Source organism: Chaetodon trifascialis, chromosome 23, assembly GCF_039877785.1.
Source record: "Chaetodon trifascialis isolate fChaTrf1 chromosome 23, fChaTrf1.hap1, whole genome shotgun sequence".
Taxonomy (NCBI): domain Eukaryota; kingdom Metazoa; phylum Chordata; class Actinopteri; order Chaetodontiformes; family Chaetodontidae; genus Chaetodon; species Chaetodon trifascialis.
In genome coordinates, this window is record NC_092078.1 from 9,638,015 (window position 1) to 9,660,002 (window position 21,988).

A 21,988-nucleotide genomic window follows, 5' to 3' on the forward strand; every position below is an offset into this window, starting at 1 on the left:
CGTCTGAATCCAATCAATAGCAAAAGAAAGCTGGAAAAAGCTTTTACTTAGTTTTAATATTCTTTTTGGGCTGCAGAGCTCTTCAATAAAACAAGCCCGCAGTTTTCCACTGGTGAATAAATGATGCACTAACAAGCTAAAATAAATTGAATGTGTCACAATACAGTGACACATGTTTATTTACAGTTCACAGACAAAAAAGGAAATATGAAGTAGCTTTCAACCTGGATTCTCTGTAATATCCCTGTTGTTGATAGAGCATGCTAATGCAGAGAGCTCCAGGCTAAAATCGTTCGACTGACTCCCAGGGCACATTTGTCTTCCATTCAGACAACATTTATCCACCAAAATGATGAGAGTCCTGATGCCATTTCTTTACCAAAGGTACCTTTGTTTACTTCAATTACGCGTCAGGGAAACTGTCAGTAAGCATGTTGAGCGTACCAACGGGGGCAGCTGCTGTCGATAATTACGCCTCGGCCGGTAACGGTTGCTCCGCTGAAGCTTTTCCCAGAGGCCAGCAGTGTCAAAGCTACATTATCAATTACAGTAGATGGATCCTCTATTTACATATATCCTTAGGTGGAAATAAATCTTCACAATAGTAAAAGAGTATCAAACTCGGGGAAAATGACGCCCACAGCACTGAAACCTGAGTGGGCTGAGTCACCTTATAATGCACAGCTTATTGTTTTTACTTCGATTTCATTGTTCGTACAATAAAGAGGCGATGTACCTGGAGAAGCTACGATCAATCAACAGGTGATACAGCAGCATGATGGGGCTGGTACTCACCATGTCCCAGGCAAAATTGGCCAACCAGTAGACAGCTGGGTTTACTCCGCTGACAAACTGCAGATGCTTGGCTTTGCTCACCCTCTCTTGGATGAGGAAGAGGACAAAGCTGGCAGGGATGAAGGACATGGCAAAGATAACGCAGATGGACACCACCACGTCAGTGGAGGTTGTGACCCTGTGATTGAAAAGAGCACAGCGAACAGGAAGTCGAGCTTAGCTACATATTTTAAAAACGTGTCAGGCCTCACCTCAGGGTGCTTTTAATAACACTGTGAAATGCATCAATTGGAAACACGAGAACTTTAGTTCAATTGAGATCTCAATTAAATGCTGCTCATGGATTAAAAGTCCAATGTGATATTCACTGCATTTAAATGTTATCTTCGGGGATACTAGCTTTTTTGATTCTCCATTTCAGTGGGCACTTGTCACTGCTGTATAACACGCAGCCAATGCCAAAACCAAAAAAACAGCACTAATCACCACAATGATGTCAGTGAGAATAACATTAAAGCAAAGTCAAACCCAACACTGTGCTGTGGAAAAACTCCGTGCACGACTTGGTTCCTGTCAAGACGTTTTGACTGAATGAAAGTCGAGAGATTCAAAGAGAGCAGGTCTGTGGCTGGTTCTCCTGAGCCAGGCGACGCTTCAACAAGCAGCATGTGGCTCATTTCCCACAATGCAGTAAAGGCATTTCTTTTATTACTTTGCTCTGTTAGGATGCATTTAAACACATTTTGTTCGACCTGCAGAAATAAACTTCAAACCAGTGTTGCGGGCGTGCGCTTGTTAGCATTGATGACTTCATCAGACCAGCATTACACACATCACTGGAAAGCACTGACAATGCTGTTTGTACATAATAAAAAAAGCTTTCAGACATCATTCGCCATCTGAAACTATTATGCTAGGTTCCCCTTCAATTCATAGCTCCTTCTGGTCTCTCTGCAAACAGTTAACATTTTAAAATCTTGACCAGACTTCTCATGCGCAGCAGTGCAGAAACATTTTGTTCCTTTCTCCTCCAAGGCCTTGACCTTCACTTCACTGGTCTATTCCTTCATTTAAGCCATCCTAGCTTTGAAAATGTCCTTCGCTGTGTCTGCTCAATTAGCACTGGATAATGCTATGGTGTATTCTTTTAACCCCCACCGTCATCCTCACCCTCGGGCTGCGATAATCTCTCACAAGACTTCCTGTTGTGTAATTAGCATATTAAAGAAGTTACCCCGTGTGGCTACGTGGCTGTATTTATCACCGCCAACCAGACACAATTAGAACACATAAATAAAATAATTTACGGCAGCGGGTGCCAGCCCACATTTCAACAGGTTTTGAGGGCTGTGCACTCTGGTTTATTCGGGGAGATAATGCAGGGGGACAAAACTGTGAATGATCTAACCCTGAAAGCTTGAAGCTGGCTAATTGCTGTGAAGAAGAGGACAAGCAATCTGCTAATTAACTAATAATGGAAGAGTGAGAAAGATGAGCAGTGGGAGGAAAGCGTTTCAGGATGTATTGCTTTCCTTGAGGTTTTCTTTTTTTAAATAACAAGGGCTGTGGGGTACAGCCTGAAATGTTTAAGTGTAGAGGGGCTGAAAGCACAAGATAATTATCAGATCTGAAGCTCCAGGCACAACATCCGGCCCTTATTGGTATTATGCAGCATTATGTAGATAACGCTGGGAAGCATTTCAGTTTTGATGGAAGAAAATTAAAATTCATTTGGCAGCTCAACCGTTTACAAATCTTTAAATGGGATATTTTTGCCAACAGCGTGCACAAATCAGAAACGATATTAATTTGCTGATTGTAACTAAATTACACATCAAATTCAACAGGACGGTAGGAGCAGAAGCCAGTTGCCAAACTGATAGTCTCCAGCAATTAAAGAGTGATACATCCATAAGGAAATGGTGCAACAGTCTGACATTTCTGAAGATGACTAGAGGGGCCGCTTTTTCGATGGGTGTGAGCCCCGTCTTTCTTCCCGTCTGCATACTTTCACAGTTTTGCGGCTCATGACATCACTTGCATTGAAATTGGCTGTGAAGTGCACTAGAGGGGAGTGTCACTTCAAATCAGATGGCGCGGTGCAAAATTGGTGTCCAAAACCTGCCAAGGGAGCGAGTCATTAGTGATGAAGTATTATCGATAGAACAGCTCTTGCAATTGTCTCTCCATGACATTAAGGAGGTGTCAGTGAGAAACATAAATTCATGTTTAAGGCTGACATTCTCTTAAATTTCAGATCGGTCTTACAGGACAGGGAGACAGTTTGCGTCACTGGTGGTTTTTGTAGCCCTCTGTAATTCAGGGACCCTTCTGGGGCTGGTGACAAGCAAATTATAGGAGACTTCACAACCGCACTGACAGCTACCTGCAGCAAATTGACTTTGAGAGCAAAATAAAAAATGTGGGCATTTTACCATTCAGCGACTTTCATATAAATAAATGTCTTTTTAGAGTTCTGAGACCTTGATACTGTTATTTTCTGTGAATTTATCGACTCAACTTCTAAGATTATGCACTTAAAGCTGCATTCATTCATTTCTTTTTGTTAGTTTTTTCAGTCACTTGGAGGCAGGAGAGTTAATAACAACATCTGATATGTTATCACATTATAATATCAGGAAGACGAACTTCTTCGAGTTCTGTTCTGGCCACCTGAAAATATTTAAGTTGGGCTTTAAGCAACCTACAGTAATTCCTTAGTGCTTAGTCATCTACACAGGAAGTTTTTCCCTTTTCCCCACATCCTGGTCTGCAACCTGCACACTTATTCAATGAAGTGTCCTAGCTAACATGGGAACCACAGTTCATAAATTGTTGTCGTCACACTCTGCACTGAATCTACCGTAATTATCTCCTCCTTCTCTAACTCAGGGCTGTCTTCAGCACCTGATCACTGCATAAATACCTGACGGAGGAAAGGGCTGCAGCAGCAGCGGAGTGTGGAGTAAAACTGCTACCAGGTGATTGGTAGCAAGAGTTGAATTGCCTATATAATGTCAAGAGTTGTGGTTATAGCACCACATGGTAATTTGTTGCAGTGGGATGAATCCCAACGACTTTCCATTGAAATTGTTGATCACACTGACGTCTCTATGGCGACACAATGTAAAATATCAACAGGAGATAACGTTGAGGAAAACTCCAAATCAAGAAAGCTCAAAATCACTGGTCATAATCACAGAGCAACACAGTGCACAGCACACAGAGCGCCAGAGTTAGATCCATATGTTGTGATTTAGCACGCCATTAATCTCTCACTCTCATGGGGAGCTGCTCACTTGCTAGCCCTGGGATAAGGCATGAGAAAAAAAATGGTATATGCTCGTAAGAGGCTCCCATGGGCCTCCAAATCTGTGCATACTCCAACAAATCCCTCGTCTATCTATCTGTCTGTCTTACACTTTCTATTGTATTCCCTCGTACTCATCTGTTCTCCCTCTGTCTATGCTGTCTCCGCTCTTCTTTCTCCCACTCCGTCGCTCTGTCCCTCTCACTCTGCCTTATCTCTCTCAGCTCTTCTGCATCTGATGATGCACAGCCAGAAAGTAAGAAATTGTGTCTTCTAACAAGAGCGCAATGCAGAAGCCTGACATGTTGATGCTGCACAGAGGAAACTGCAGCATGCGCTCAGAGCTAAAGGCGTTTCTTTAAGCGCTGTACATGCTATAAGCATGTTATGCTTGAGCTAGCTTGATTGCATTTCTAATTAACACTATATTTTACATTTTAGAGGGCATGCTCTTGCCCTGTTTTTCTCATCTGGATCACGATAAGGCACATGGGATGTAACAGTGATGAAAAACAAGGTTCAAGTTGCACCTTTACCCCACAGAGCCAAAGCCCTTTCTTTTGGGTCTGATGACTCACATGGCGGCGTAGGAGAGCTGCTCCTTGGTGAGGTTGAGGGGGTGATTGGACACAGAGATGCCGTACTGGAAGGGGTCCTGTCCTGCTGGCAGATTTCCCCTCAGGATGGCGTTGTTGGCCACATTGAGGAAGGACACCAAGCCGTGCCATGCCTGGTTGTAGAACCACACCTGCCAAGGTAGACACGAGCTTTAACACTGAGAACAGCAAGCAGAGGCTTTGCAGCCGCTTCAGATGTCACCTAGCAACTACATCTGGCAACGCCATGGTCGATAGATTCGGTTGTGGACAAACAACAGAGAAATACCACGACATGCAGTTTATGAAAGAAGAGCCATTTCAAAAGTCATGCAGTCGCAGATGAAACACTCTTGTTGTTAGATGAATTTCTTTTCCAAAGAGATTGTCCCATTTCTTCAGCACTGCTGAGTCGCCACTTGTGTCATCCCAGTTTACCAAAGAAAACGTTTTTCCATCTTTATGTTGGCTTTGTTAGCATGCTAACTGAGGTGCTACAATCAGCTGTGGTGAAGGCCTCTCGTTGTACGAGCTGGGTGTAGGCGCCAAAAAAGCATGTCAAATCATTCAGAAAAGAGTGGTTCGTAGTGAAGAAAAAGAAAAGCTAATGCTCGTAAACAATGAGTTGCTGTTGCCACACAAGGCACACTAAGGGTCTCATTGTACAATATTGTGCTGTTGTTGGGCTATAGAAATTTCTTATACTGTATTTTTTGTGTGTGCTTACGAGTATTGTGCCCTATGATGGCCAGAATACAGTCGGAGATAAAATAGATTTCTGACTATTCAGTGCAAAAAAGGAGCTCTGAGAGGGGTCACATAATCTCTCGAGCACTTTTCAGAGCAACATACCTTTCTATAAGTAACAGAAGTGTCAAGCATTCATTTTTCCATTTAATAGAAGATAAAGGCTTGCAGTGACTACCAAACCCTGGCGAATCCTGATGCCAGCTGCAGAGACAGTCGGTAAAAAAACATTTTTTTCACTTTCTTTTTAATGCAAGTGATTCTCTGAGTCTGTGGCTGCTGGGGTGGAGAGGAAAAAGAATGGATGAAAGCCAGTGGGAGTGAGAGGGGACACCCCGCTGATAGTGCAGCGCTAATTAAGAGTGGATGGTGTTTGAGTGTCAGCCTAACGTAACACTGCATCACAGAGTAGGATATGGAGAAACTTGGCTACACACACAGATGTGCGCACACACGCATCCCCTTCCATCCTTCTGCCTGTTTGTGAGTCTCTTTCCCTTTGTTCTGGCTGGATCTCACACGCACATCCACCAAATTTGATATTATTTTTCAGATTATATTTCCTTCACCCTGCACTTTCTGAAAGATCAGCAGCTTGAATATTATTTGATGTATTCAGGATAACAGATCGTAAAGAGCTCAAGCTTGTCTGTTAAACGCACGAGGGTGCGTACAGAGGGAGCGAGCACATTAGCATTTCTACTTTTGGAACTAGTTGAAACATCGACGTCTTATGAGGAGCAAAACTGTAGTCTCAGTATGAGATGCAAAGTAAGCATGAGGTATTTGTCTGACATATTAACATAAAATACAAATGTCCATTAGTGGAAAGCACAATTACACAAGCACAGTTCTTGAATATAATTTGTAACAAATAATTAAAGTATTTCCATTTCCTGTTCCTGTTAATTGACAGCTACACTTACTAGATACTTTTTCAGATTATGATTTTATATAAGAAATAATATAATAATGTTTTAAGATAAAGTCCATTAGAAATGATTCAACCAGTGGCTCTCAACCTTCTTGGTTTGTGACCTCTTACAGAAAAGCAGCATCTAGTTGGGACTTTTGTCACGTTTCAGAGGTCTAGGAGTTGTTTTTAAGGAATGGATACAGATTTGTGTCGCAGGCCTTTTTCCTCTTTCCAACACCAGCCGTCATGTCACAGCTTCTCCAATTTATCCTGTGATCCTTTCCACTGGGACCCATTGGAGTAAACCACCTAACTTTACATAAAATAGTTGAAAGTCGCTGCATCTCAACCTGCTACAACAGTAAAATGCTGCTCACACACTGATGCATCAGTACTCAGAAAGTCATTTCATACATAATAATAAATCTATGATAAACACTTCATAGATACTGATATAGTGCTGTAAGCTGTATAATTACCTTTGAGCTTGCATTTTTATTCATTGTTCATGAAATATGTGAAAACACATTACCTTTATTTATTACTTTCAGAGAAAATCACAGTTGGCCTTGCACTTACTGAATTTTAAAGAAAAAAAAGGCTTTTAATTATTGCTGCACACCTTTATGCGTTCTCTGCAGAGGGCAGGGGCAAAGTACTTGCATTAATAGACTGAACCATCATGCCACACACTAGCTTTATAGCAATCTACTCATAAAAAAGGTGTGTCCTTCTGACTTTTGTCATGATAAATTACACTACTATAAGTTTGACATTACAAAAATATTTATTAGCAATTTACGCTATCATAATTTAGAATTAAGAACCAGTTCTCAATGCATCCTGCATCTGCCTACGCCTTCTTTCTCTTAGTCATCGCCTCTCATCGTCAAAAATACAAACTGCACCTGCCTTATTTCCCCTCAGAGATCATCACACTTTCATCTCATCGAACCAAACAGTAGAGCAAACGAGGGGCGAGGCAATATAATACCTTTACGTTGTCTCTGGTTCCAAGATTCTTCAGGAACGTCTCAGCCTTCGGGGCGATCTGATCAGTCACATTATCCTAATGAAGATGAGGAAAACAAGAAAAAAAAGAGAAAAAAAATGAGTTGGGGACTTAATTGGATACACTTGGAAAACCACTACCACTCTTTGAAATGCAAAACATGAGGCAGAGGGAGACGAGAATTAAGACTTCCGGAGAGCATTTGGGTGTGCTGAGCCACTTATTTCCCACAGACTTGGGGAAAAATGTGTCCCCTGTTATTCTGGCTACTTGCAAGTGTTTTTTTTTTTCCTCCTCTGACGTTTCTGTTTTATTAAATAGTGCGAAATAATTAAAATCATGAGAGGAGGGAGAGAACATGAAACAAAGATTCACAAGAAACAGAGATTGCCTCGTTGCCGAATGCACCAATCAGATTGGAGTAATGCGACTGGATTGTGAGTCTCCAAGCGTGTGTGTGTGGGGATAGAAATGAAAATAACAGAAAGAAAAGTATTTTCTGGAGAGTCTGCTGGGTTTTATGGTGAGGTGAAGAGATGAAAATGGTGGAGAGAGGGTAGCCTGGACAGGTTGCATTAAAAATCCGCTCTATTCCACTCATGTTTCATGTGAAATGAGCCTTGGGATGAGGGCTTGAGATGACAGGCATGCGATTTCCAAAGTGTCATGTTGATACCATGCTGTTCAGCCCAGCCATAAGAGCACTGAGCACATTACATGTGTGATATAAATGCAAATGGACCTCCCGTTGGACCCTGCCTTCATCACGGGGCTATAGCAGAGGTGAGGAGGGAGGCGTGGGGGGGGGTGGGGGGGTTAGTGGATGTGGCGTGGAGTGAGAAGAGGCCGGCGGAGGAAAAGTACAGGTGACAACTGGAGAGAGAGAAAAAAATAAAAGGAGAAAAATCGAGAAAGACATCCCCGGAATGCAAGAGTGTGCTCAGGTGCAAGTGTTTGTCTGCTGTGAACGAAACAGCACCTCCAGCCCAGAAGACAGTTACTTAAGGAGAAGGCACTGAGGAGATCACGCCACTCCCATTCCTGCTCTTCCTCGGTCTGCAATCCTTCACTCAGCCGAGGCAACATTGTGACATTCTCCGCAATTTGGAAAATTTTCAGGATGGTATTCAGAGCGTGCTTCTGCCCTGGCAGAGATGAAGAGTGCTCCTTTGACATAACAAAATGTTTACACATCATTTAAGTCACGCCGCATATCGCAGTGTGAAAGGGGAGGGGGAAGAAACGCCCCCCTCTACGTTGACAGGAGTATTTGTGTTAAATAACATCAGTTCCAAGTCATTACCGATTCATACACCGGGCACAGAACAAGACTCCTACTCTCACCCGTAAAGCTTCCTGCAGCAAAAGCGAGGGACTCTTAACAGTATACCGTGTTTCTCTTCACTCTGCTTTGCATCATGCCAAGCAGCGACGGGCAGCGCCAATAGGCGGCCTTCCTGAGGATTAGCGGCGGCTGAAACGAGATGAGAAGTGGGCCAGCAGCTGCCTGGGTCTAATCCTTGACAAACTCCTCCCCGCTCAAGGACAATGACAAGGCTGGTTTGGCCAGCAGAGCTGCCAGTGCCACGGCTAACGACACAGCAATAAAGCCACTCGAGTGTGTGGTGACTTTTTTGGCAAGAATTCCAATGTAGCCTGCACAGTTCAGTGGTCAAATGGTCTGTGTGACAGTGTGGTCATATAGTGTGTGTGTGTGTGTGTGTGTGTGTGTGTGTGTGTGTGTGTATTTGAGAAATTACCAGGAAGGAGTTCATGGATTGTTAAATGAGGGGCTTACTTCTCTGAATAATATAAATAACTTGAACTAATTTTGCTTAGGAAGGTTAAACAAACATTTCAGGGAACAGTAGTGACATTAACACCGTCTACATAAGACACCGTGTCATCTGAGATCCATTTTTTGGCGTAATTAAACAACTTCCAGCACGGAGGCTTTCTTGTTCTCGTCGTTCCAGTCATCTCTCGCAACACCCAACCCTATTTCTATCTGCTAGACACAGGAAATGTAATTAAACAGACATTTCAAAGCCCACATCCCAGCCTGCGCAGGTGTCTCAGAGTGCAAAAACACCCTACTTCCCGTTAACATCTCACATCACAATGCCTGCCGAGCAGGAGAGAGCCAGACATTTCCCAAGGACAGTGTAGCACTTTAATAACAAGGAATGCAGAGCTGGGACGGCTAATGCCCAGCCATTAGAGTTACATCACCGCTGCTGCACGAATTAAAGTCACATTAGCGTCGAGATCCGGGAGACGGAGAAGGGAGCCCGGGTAGGGATGAGACCGGAGATGCCTGAGGGCAAAGCGATGTGCTGATCTCAAAGTAGTCTGAACGTCCAAAATTTGAAATGTTAATGAGAGACGGTGTGCATGCTAGACAGAGGCTGAGGGAGAGACAGAGAGAGAGAGACATGGAGGGGACAGTGAGGTGGTGTGAAGTTCAAGAAACGCTGCTGGAGTGATTGTGTATATCTATATGTATATGTATATACACATACATATATCTGAGGTAGTTGAACTAGATAAAGTGAAATAAAAATGCGAGTGAAAAGGTTTGCAGGACTGCGTGTGAGCGTGTGTTCTTGTGCAGTGAAGACCCTGATTCCTCGACTCATTCAAAGCAACGCGCACACAATCTCAGCCTGTTGCCATGGACACTCACCAAAATGGATTTGAAGAATCTAAACCTCCTCTCCTCTTTGCTTTCATTCTTCTCTCTCAATCGTTGGAGAATTCAGTGAGGTCTTAAAGTCCAGGACAAATAACGTCACCTGCACCCGAGATACAAAGCCGACCGAACAAAGAACGCCACGCTCCAATTAGGAGCAGCTCGCTCAAAAGATGACTGGCAAACTGCAGCCTTGACAGGAGAGAATCAGCTTCTAAACCTCTTCTTCAGGCACAGGACTTGTCTAAACATTTGGTGTGAGGCAAAGAGTTCCAATACAGATGCCAAAATACTGTTGATGACTCACAATTTGATTTTAATAATGGAGAGCATCAGGGGAACATTAGTGTAACCCCAGAACAACTTTGTGGTGGCGCTAGAGAAAAGCATCAAGATCACCTCAGTCAGGTCCTCTGGGGACAATGACTGTCCACACAGAATCCCATGGCAATCCGTCCAACTAGTCTGGACCAAAGTGGTGGACCAACCTACAGACATTACTATACATTACACAATATTACATACCTGGAATGAACCGAATAGCTCTTGGAGATCCCTGAATGCAGCTTTGATTGCCGGCTCGGTCAGACGGACTTGGGAGTTGACCCCTCCGACAGAGATTCCTCCATACCTGCAGAGACAGGAGAACAGAGGGAACTTCAAGTGAAGATAAGATTATATGCATAATGCCAAGGACACACACATCGCCTCATCTTTACACTTGTTTTGTCAAGCTATTCACACAAACATGTGAGATAAAGACAGACAATAAATACATACTTTACATTGGAAATGAGGAATATATGATCCGGAAACATGGCCATCCATTCACAGGATTGAATAAACACATCAACCTAATGCTTACAATTAATCATCTCTGTCACTGAGTTTGCTCTAAATGTTTTTATACAGTGAAATGACAGGTTAAGGGAAGCGTATGAAAGGCCCAGCAGGATTTTGTCAAAGCATGACAACAGCGTAACATGTAGAGAGGGAAATGGAAGCAGGATTTTGTCCTTTCATTCATATTGCACTCAACTGACCTTCTGAAAGTGGATGTATCTACACCACAACAGCAACCCAAGTAGTAATTTGGCTCTTTTTGTGTCAAAGGAAAAAAAACAAAATATCTGTGACCACAGCCAAAGCGCCGGAGGAGAGTTACGAGTCTCTAAAGTGCTACCAGATACATGAATGCACTGATGCCCCGATTCAAAAACACTGACATGCATTACCTTGTTTTGCCTGAGCGCTCAAAAGTCTTCACCAAGAAATCTGTCATGTTCCGTCCAGTTAAATTCAACAATGTGTCCGTTGTGTTCTGGATCCTCTGTTAAAAAGAGACAAAGTGTGAGCACATAAAATAAATAAACTCTCCTGGTTTGCCATTTGTTACTTTTGGTAAAGCTAAAACCTGCATTTTTTGGCCACTGGGGGCAGCACCACAAGCCGTAGACACAATATTGACATATTATCACCTTATAAAATTGATATTGTGAAAATGTTCGCAAACAGTTGCCTATTCACAGCCAGCAGATATGGAGGCGTCATGTCAACAATGAGCTGCTCCATCGGGCTGAAGGAAACTGGAGCTTGTGCTGATAATTTTCTGAGTTTGTCACTAGGTGTACTGTAGTGAGCGATGCATTTCACATTATACATGATCAAGTTGTCCAACGCTAATACAAAAGTATTGCTCAGAGCAGCTTTAAGTTTAAAAAGTAAGAAACAGTTTCAAAACACTTGCTGTAACTCTACAAATGCAGGGTTAACCTGAAGGTACTTGGGGATATTCATGCAAAAGAGGCTCAGCGCCTCCTCTGTTACTTATGGGGGGGTATAAAACTTGCATATATCACTTAACTGCGCCTGTGTGTAGCAGAGCATCCTGAGCAGAAGGCTGACCACAGAAAAGCTGCAGCAGGCGCAACTGCTCAGCCGACCATAAAAACTCATCAAGCAGATGCAAAATCGACAAAATTTAAGTGCAAGAACATTTCGTAGGTGGTATCTGTTCACAGCGCCGTAGAACACATTCTCTCAACCCTTATCATAATAGTCAATTAAGCCTGGCTATGGGAAGCCTGGCTGAAACCTAGACCCCCGCCAGAGCTGCGAAAGCTGTGTCTAATGTCAGAAGACCCTAATTAGATGCCCTTCTGTGTATAAATGGGCACATTCAAACATCCAATTAAGGAAGGGTGCGACACACCACCATGAATACACTCCACGATGTGTGGACTGATACTTCCCAGCGCACACACACACACACACACACACACACTCACGCTGACGCCAAGCTGCTTTAGCCCAGCTTATTTAGAGAGGTAACACTGTGCTAATTAGCAGAGTGATCCTTGATAAAGCAGTAGAGACCCCTGACTGCAACGCAATTTACCAGTGTACCTCCTAGTTGCACTGGTTGTCCACCCATTGTACAAACAGCTGGATGTGCAAGCTTTGAGTACGCACGGCATGTTGTTCAAGTGGTTACCCCTGTGTGTCAATCACCCTTGTGTGTACACCCATTCTTTGTCACTTCTAACATACAGTAGATGTCCATAAAGAAGTAGATGTCCAGGAATCCGTCGGAATGACCTTTTTGGCATCCCTTTCATTCCTGGGTCCAAAACCCCCATTACAGATAAATCACTGTTTGTTTGGGCTTTACACAACATGGTACTGCTGTTATATAGGGTATAAAGGTAGCGGTAAAGCGAGGAGGAGATGAGGATAAGCTGAGGTAAAACAAGAAGGACGAGATGAATAAAGGGATAAAAGCAAGATTAAAGAAGTTGCTAAAAGACAAGTAGGAGAAGAAAACAGAGCAGGAGCAGAGGATAGGACAGAATAGGATAGAGGACAGAAACATAAGTTTGAAGAGCAGGGGAGGGAAGGAGGAGAGGAGGAGAGCTCGAATGAGAAGGCAAAAAACAAACAGAAGGAGAAAGCAGAGGAAGAAGAGGACCCATCTGGCTTACGAATCAGAGATAAGGAGGACGAACGGCACAGCAACCTTGGCTTATCTCCGAACAAACATGCTTCTCTTTCGAAAAGCCACAGGAACTCGGAAACAAACAAAACCAAAAATAAGAGCTTTTACCCTCCACTGTGTGTACAATGAGTTTATACCCGTTCATACACCCAGTGTGGGTCTAATTATTTTGGCCTTGGCCCATGTCCCTGATCAGAAAGACTGAAATGGGAATATGATGTGGTTGTGAAATACCTGGGCCTGCATCTCTTGTTCATTACGTGAGGACAGCATCAGTGCGCTTGGCATTCTGCACATAACGTGGGCTCTCCACAACACAGTGGTAGCTTGATAGCTGGGGAAGCAAACAGGGGCGAGGGAAATGTAAACTAAGGAGTAATCAAATCTGTTGAATGAGCTGGCACACTCGAGCACTGGGGAGATAAGAGACCGCGCTGTGTTCATATTAATCTTGGCACTGTTTATATCGCACTGTACCTCTAAGGTACCATTCAAACTTTATCTCGTGTGTGCAAAGAAAAGCAATCTCCAGAAAGCAGGATCTTCTGTAATTAAACGTGTTATGCTAAGGCGTGGGGTCACTTGTCTTCTGACTTTTGCAAGTGATGATGAGGTTGTGTCATCAAGCCAAACAATATGTTTCTGCATGCGTGGAGGTGTTTTGAAATCGACGTACTCATTACAACGATGTGTTGGGCGTGGAAGTGACAGGTGGCCTGTTGTGTAATTGCGTGTATGTGTGTCAACGTGTGCGTTTCAGGAACCGCTCTTTCGTCGGGTCGTGTGATTATACCCGATATGATCGCATCACAACTATGGTTTGAAACCGAGCCAAACAATACCACGAGGTAATAGCTGGAGTGGTGTGTGAAGCACTTGCTGGGTGACAAACGTGCAGTTGCGAGCTGCCCTTGCTATTCTGCCCTGGATCACAAGAGAGCGAGCTGCAGGTATTCATGCCTGATGAGACATTTTCATCCTGATCCCCTTCTGTTCTGTTCAGCCACAACAAAGGGGAAACCACCGCCTCATCCACCATTTTACCTCGCCTCAAAATTCAATGACCTTTCGGCTCTTGTTTTCGAGCATCTCTTGCCTTCTGCTGAGAGGGTGGCTCTGGACAGGTCGTTTTACACTAAAATGGATCTGCGGGTGCTGGGAGTCAAAGTGACAAATCAACAGGGCCCAGCAGATGAAGGATATGTAAGCCTGTTGTGTTCGCCAGGTTCAGTGCGGACTAGTGGGGGTTTTGGAGCTGATCTGCGGTTAGCTGGATTTGTTCTTTGCCAGCTGACTGTTGGAGAAAAAAAACCTGCCCACGGATGTAGAGTTTACAGATTCATGGTGGTCTCACTGACCGGCGTGCACCATCAGTCCTGCCAAACTGAAATGAACGAGCCACACAGACATTTTCATTTCCAAATGTGCAACAAATACTTGTGGTGAAAGGCTTTTTTCTCTCATACCAACAAATTAAACTAAATAATGGCAGTCTTACATCCCTTGCAGTGCCATTATTCCCACACACAAATGGTAAGCAAATGCCCAACTTCAACAGCCTGATAGATGAGGCCAAGGAGAGTGAGAGCGAGCTGTAGTTACACCGGTCTCCAAATGATAAAGACATCAATCGTAATTCGGCGAATGCGGCGGCTTTATCAATTCCTCTGCACGCATGACGGCCTATTCATCTACGAAGGTTAAATATCACCAGTGAACGAGAGTCAATACCTCAGAATTGATAACGGGCTTACTGTTGGCCGCCATTTCCATGGAAACAATGATTTCACACCACCTCCCGTGGTGATGTGTCCATGTTTTTCTCTCTCTTGTCTCTTCTGTAGTTTCTCAAGGGCATATTCGGCGGATGGGCAGGATAAAAGATAAAAAAGGAAACTAATGTGAAGCTGGTACACTCTGTCATGATTTATTCAACAGGGGAAGCTTTCAGGTCAAAGGGAATACATCCTCATGGTGTGCTCAGCTTCTGTGTGTGGTCTCTGCCTCGGACTTGCATTAATTTATGGCCCCCTGCGATGGGCCGCAATCTAAAGATAAGCAAAGATGATAAATGCGTACGCTCTCATGCACATGGACATACATACTCCTAAGTGCATATGTGTGTTTAGCAGGATGTCACAATGTTTATCCTACCTCTCCACAAGCAACAATTCTCAAGAATGATAGTCCCTTCAGACTCCATATGGTAAAGTTGAACATGATGACTGCACAGTATAGAATTATACATGTGTCTACCTCATGACCTTATGCACTACACTACATTTCAAACAGGAAATTATGGGTTATGGCCCACTGGTGGGTTACAGTTAAGAGCAGAGAGGCAAAGAGGGTTGAAGAGGGGTGGAGGGTTGTGGGTTAACACTTTGATTCACTGTCATTTAGAGAGAAACTACACCCGCATGTTGGCAAAGAAAAGTCTTTTCACGAACGGTTAAAAAAAGGACCATGATCAAACATTTTCCAAACCCCCACTGTATTACACTATCTGTCCACCATATGAACTCACACGCTATCACAGTGATATAAATCTTTCAAGCCTTCAGGTGATGAAATAAAACGCTGCAAAGCTTTCTGGCCTACTGCGTTACAAAAACTGACCCCTGCCAAATAAAGTGTTGCATTATGCAAAAAGAGGGAGATGAACAGAGGAACGTGACCGTTTACAGCATGCGTGCTGCATTTAAATACTCTGCTCTTGTAGCGGCTTCTTATCCTAAACATAAAGTTCATTTAGCCACAGTGGGAGATGCCTGGCAATAACTTTGTTGCATGATAAGAACTAAATGTCCTCAAGGTTGTTTCCATGCAAAAACGAGAGTCCATTTTAATATCCTCTAAAAGGATCTGGATTGCAACAAAATAAGACGTTGTAAATAAAGGGGAAATGATGCAAGTGAATGCAAGCAGATGTAGGCAAGCATTGGCCTTTATAAATGGTCTTTTTACTCAGGCTAAGTGGACTAAAAGTACCCGCCACTTAAAGCATGGCACGATAAAGTAGAAATCCAGTAAAGTAGCAATTCATAAAATAACAGGAAAAGATTCAGGCTGTTGAGTGAGGCTGTTTTAAATGGAAGTTATAGGTGTAGCGGAGGAAAAGGAGCAAAATAGAAAAAGGGGGTTCGAACGAAAGACCTTGATGGCTTAGCAGCGTACCAAGGAGATACACAGATACAAGCAGCACCTCAACAAATGGGGGACGCCTTGACAGCGCTGTCATAAGCCAGGACAGAATGTCAGGGAAAGGAAAAGGTTACACAAAGGGCACCTCTCTTGTTTGACTGTCTCAACAATCATCCGGTAACACGATACCTGGACAGTTGCTCCCTTAATGTGGCCCTGGATGGCCTTGTCGCGGGAAGGAGCACACAGAGAGACTCACACAAGTTCAACGAGGCATTACAGATCTGTGGAGGGTGTGAAATGGCACATTATGTGGTGTGGATTATTGTATAGGGGAGGTATAGGGGATGGAAGGGAAATAAAAGAGTGGCAGAGGAGCCCCGCAGTTTCAAACTGTGTCATTTCATGTCCTGCCTGCTGGAAGTCATCGACTTTGCAGAGGCTCTTTTTTAATGGATGTCTCATTTGTCCTTCCAAGATGACATCTCCCAAGTATGTGATATACAGAAGAGGAAAAGCCATGGCAATTATTAGACAAAATCACTTTAGATATATCTGTATGTGGCTGTGTGAGTATTTTCTTAACTGGGCCAGAGTATCTCATCTTATCACTCCCTCACTTCCCTGAAGAACAGAGGCTGAGAGAAGCTTTGCTTCTTCATAACTCCTTTGCAAATACAACTTTCAAAGGCTTTTTAGACTTATGTCACAGACACATAAGAACTGATGCTTTTAAAAACTCCGAAGGCACTTTCAACAACAGCGAAGCATTAGTTTAGAACTGCCTGTTCTGTCATTTTGAAGCCTTTTTTTTCATTGAGTGGCACCTTAATTATATGTAATGGTATTTTGATTCTCAAAAATGTGCTGTAAGTAACTTATTACTTTAAAGCTACATTCACTAAAAGGGGTTTGGCAACGTTGCTCAATGTTTCAGTTCCTGGATCATGTGTGAAATATACATCCATATTCCATATAGTCAATATAATCTATTTTTATGACCAATACTGGAAGACTTGAAATCTTCACTCAACTTCTCATATGTTTCCCCTGCTTTACAGTCGCTAAAGGAAGACCTCATACATGAAGATCTACAGTGTAGCTGCTATGCATGAAATGCAGACGTGCGCTAAAAGCTGTAAATTATATTACCAGCAAATTGTGTTTTTGATCACATCATTATCATGTTGAATTGATGAAGCGGGTGTATTAAGCAGCGAGATCATGTGTGGGTTAAGTATGAGGGCGAGAAGCGCTGATGAGTCTTTCTGCTCTAGACATGCAATTGAGAGACAAATGGGCATTTCATGAATACACGAGTGTTGAAGATGATGACTGCATGCTGCAAAACAAAGTGACCTCATTCAGCTTGAGGTCATGGTTTCAAAACAAGAAGGCCACGACTGTGAATGTTGTTTGTGAGTGAATTCACCCAAGTGCGCGATGTGGGATTTTTATGACTGGTCGTGTCACAAAACACTAGAAAGAATATAGTTATGTGCACATGACATGTAGGAACAACACTAGTGAAACTCAGCCTCGATGAAAACACTGTCCGTCAATATAAAACAAGATAAAATGATAGTTTGGTGTTCGTGCTGTGTTTATCCTGCTTGTCTGAGAGCATGTCTGTGCATATGCTGTAGACATGTCAGAGCTGTTGGCATTTGTGTTACATATGAAACATTCTGGCTCTTGCACACGCAGGATTTGTTGCTGCACCCTCCCAACCAAGGCCATCCACCAGCCCATAATCCAGTCTGTGTGAGTTATTACCTTACAATGATAAGTTGTAGGGCATTTTGTTGTTAAATGTCTGTCCATAATTGTAATGTCTTTTCTGTTGTGGTTGTATTTGTCAGTTTCCACAGACCCGAAGATAATTTCTGAAAGGACAATAAACTGAGCTGGCTAACCTCATGTCCAAACAGACAAAGCCATCTCTAATAAAATGACATTGGAGTGGAGGTGGCAGCTTCTCCATCTATTGTCTCTCAAGCTTAGATTTCCCATCATCATTGGGGGACTGCAGTGCAAACCAGTTAGGTCCAAATGAGACACTCCTTTGTCTATTTATTGTGACTGGTTCAATCAGCAGGTGGTGGCTGGTAGGCAGGCGTGCACTAACTTGCCCATGGATCTCGACCAGGATGAAGCCTCTTCAGGTGCATTTGGTCATGTGTATTTGTTGAAGTAATGGCCTATAAAGGATTGGTATTGAATCCTGGAGGATGAGGGACAGACACCTCCCCAGACTTGTGATGTGAGCAGAAAAATTGAGTCCTGAAAGACGCTAGAAGGTTAAAAGTTGACGTACACCTGAAGGAGTGAAAGGGTGTAGGGGTACCGCAGGTATATTTAAATAAATTTTCTAGCAAGGCTCCAGCTGAATCGTTCTCAGTGGCAAATTCAGTGTATTTTCAGTGGAATCAATTTTGGTCCTGCTTTCATGCATGCATGCAAGTTCACAAAAGGGAGGCAGCACAAAAGGGCGATTTACATTTTGCAATGCAACGCAATTTCCTTGTTAGTAAGTACCTTTACTTTTTCAAATCTAAATGATGCTGACGGGGACTTTCAGACTGTGAGCCAAAAGCTTCCATGACAAGCAGTTTTTAATGTGCTGTTGTGTCACTGATTTATTTATTTTTGAACATTTGGACCATTTTACTCGTTTGCTGCACTTTGACACATACAGGAAGTGTAGGCACTTCACCAAAGAGACCAGGGGGGCACAGGCAGCCAGGACCAGTGCCCCATATGGTTAAGGTGGGGTTTAACTGTCTCGCTAAAAGGACTTCAGACAAAGACTGACACAGCACAGGGCATCAAACCTATGATGTTAAAGCCACACAATGGTGGCTCTAAGTACCACACCACCCTCCCATCAAAACGCTCAAGCTCCAGAGAGAGACTGACCTGAGGTGGAGGGAGCCCTCCTGCGCCGGGCGGGCAGTCAGGCAACATGGTTGCCCGATCAGGCGTGCTGCACTGACAGGAAGGGGAGGGGTTAGACATGCTCCAGTTACCATTGAGGAAGATGTCAGTGATGGACTGATCCACGGATGGAGTGAACCAATCAGAGCCAGTCGGGACACACGGTAAATCCCTAAAAGAAAACAATAGAGAAAATATTGTAATTGGCAACAATTGACTACGACCACGTCTGCTGAAATACATGTGCTCTCTTACCTTAACTACATGTGTAAATGCTGTGCAGCATAGTAAAAAAATCAAATGGAGATATTATAGGTATTATATTAAGTGGATATCATATGGCATCAGAGGCGCTTTTCTCTGAATTCAGAGATATCTGTGAAGAACTTAAGCATAGTGAGTCGCTGACAGCATCTGAGATGCACAAGCACACGTAAACTACACGGGCTCAGGGCTCAGTAATAATTCCATTTCATTCTGAACTCTAAAGAGGCATTCATTATTCAACTTATTCTGATCAGGACAGTCATTTGGTTTTCAAACGTGCACGTGCAGCACACTCCTTTCCGATGCTCTTAGCCTTTTTACAGCTTGTTTTATTTCTGTGGCGGGGTTTCTTGAGGGAGGCACAAACACATGCTCAGACATGCGTGACTCCATGTTGGCACATAGGGTGTAAATGCACAGGTGTGTGGCTACAAGCCACACTTAGAGGGCTCGCAAAGCTTCACACTTTTTACAATACGTGCCATTTGACATGAATGCATGCGCAAACACAAACGCGCATTCAGAAATACTTACGGTATTGGGTTTCCTTCCATGCAGCGAGTCCCAAAGCCAGGCGTGTTCACCAACGTTTCCACCACCTGAGCCACCTCCACATTTCCCGGCCTGTCATTGCTGTAAATAATTGGGATAATCATCGATTAAATGCACATTCAAACACATCAATGTGCAGCAAGGTTTTGAATTTCATCTGTGATTTGGGGTTGTTGTCTTTATCACTGTTGCTGTTGTTTCTGTGTGGACCCCAGGAAGCTAATGAGAATCCAAAGAAAGAATAAATAATCTCTCACAGCAGGTCCACAGATCACTTTTATCCAGTGGCATCAAAAAGTATTAATCGGGTCTTATATTCTGACACAAGCACAGAAGTAAAACAAAAGCATCTGGTGGAGCCGCGTCACAGTATAACCTCTTTCCTAGAAAAAAAAAAGAAAAACATGGAGTAGGAAAAACCATGAAGACGCCGTCCAAAGCGTGAAGTGACACTAAGTGTGGCTTATCAAATGTGCTGTACCACTGATTGCTTCAAGGAGAGCTTGAATTCAACACTTCAGGACAGCTGGACTGATCTGCATTAGAATTACCCATCGAGACGTTCAGAATGGACATACTAATCAGAGTCTCGGTGGTCATGACTAATGGTTGGCTACGATCTATTGTCATTGCACTGGATGACAGAGTACCATGATGGAGTCTCTCTTAATGAAATAGCTGAATTGATTTACAGAATTGACCTGCGCTCCCTTGATATAATGAAAATGCTTGATATATGCAACTCACCTCATTTCAAAAGAGAGGCCTGCCAATAGAGAGGTGAGTTTACAGTAAGGTGGAGCAGAGCGAGCCGAGTCTGACTTCTAACCTTGATTGTCGGTTTGATGTTTTGATATCAGATATATCCATCTATCCATTTTCTATACCCCGACTATCCCTTTCGGTCAACGGGCAAGAGGCGGGGTACACCCTGAGCTGGTCGCCAGCCGACTGCAGGGCAACATATATCGACAAACAACCACTTACGCTTACACTCACACCTAAGCACAATTTTAAGTCACCAATTAACCTAATGAGCATGTTTTTGGTCTGTGGGAGGAAGCCGGAGTGCCTGGGGAGAGATATCAGATATATATTCTATATTTGGAATACAATGAAATGTCACAGCTGCTTAGGATGTTACACGTCCTGTAATCAGTCTCCTGTCACAATCGATTAAGATTTTACATGTCCTCTAATCCGTCTTACACATTGGCAAAGCGCAGGAGTTTAGATGATCATTAATCTTAAATGTGTCCTGACATCCAGGGAGGCCAGAGAGGAAATGAGACATGTGCACGAGGCGCTCAGACATGGTGTATTCAAAGTAAACGCTTGACGGCCATCTCAACAAGAATTCCCCAAACAACACTGACTAAACAAAAAGGCGATGCTCGTCTTCTCTACCTTGAGTCCATTTGTGTCCTGATGTGTACAAGCACACACCGATAAGAGCCTGTTCAAGATTCTGTGTACAGTATGGGCTCATCACAGCCTTTCATTATTATCTGACTGTCCTGTACATTTCTAAGCTCTGTGTCTCAGTTAAACAATCGGCCCATTCCAATTTCATTCTCATTACTAACCACACACAGTCTGCCCTTTATCTTAAGGGTACCGGGGGAGTTAAAACACAGTGTTTCATAAAGACCATCGTGATGGCTTTGTGCCAGCAGTGGTCACAGCCCAGCCAGCCATTTGGATTAATACACTGTTCATTGTCTCATTTAGAGGCGTCTTCATGAAGGTCATATGGTCATTTCCTTGACCACCAGCGAGCGCAATTGAAGTGGTCCGATTGTAAAAAAGGATTATGTGCAGCCATCTGTTTTGCAATTAACAATGGCTGGGTTGCCACGTTATTCAAGGTAATAAAACTATGGGACAGTTCCAAAATGAAGACTTGTGCATACACACAGAAACAGTGGAACTAATGAATGGGCTCATCTAGTCGAACTGAAACATCACAGACGGAGAGCTGAGACAATATTAGAAGAAGGTCAAATGAAGGCTGCAGCATATTAC

The 21,988-nt window shown here is 43.4% G+C and overlaps 1 protein-coding gene across 1 annotated transcript in view; it reads right to left on the reverse strand.

Moving 5' to 3' along the window:
- LOC139351799 (phospholipid-transporting ATPase ABCA1-like) overlaps positions 1-21,988 on the reverse strand; it is a 132,387-nt gene that overhangs the window by 41,164 nt on the left and 69,235 nt on the right. The window contains exons 30-36 of the mRNA XM_070993804.1: positions 19,946-20,044; positions 19,127-19,316; positions 11,304-11,398; positions 10,594-10,699; positions 7,359-7,433; positions 4,684-4,853; positions 796-973 (exon numbers count right to left, since the gene is read on the reverse strand). Of these exons, the coding sequence (XP_070849905.1) occupies positions 796-973; positions 4,684-4,853; positions 7,359-7,433; positions 10,594-10,699; positions 11,304-11,398; positions 19,127-19,316; positions 19,946-20,044 (913 nt within the window). The remainder of the gene's footprint in view (positions 1-795; positions 974-4,683; positions 4,854-7,358; positions 7,434-10,593; positions 10,700-11,303; positions 11,399-19,126; positions 19,317-19,945; positions 20,045-21,988) is intronic.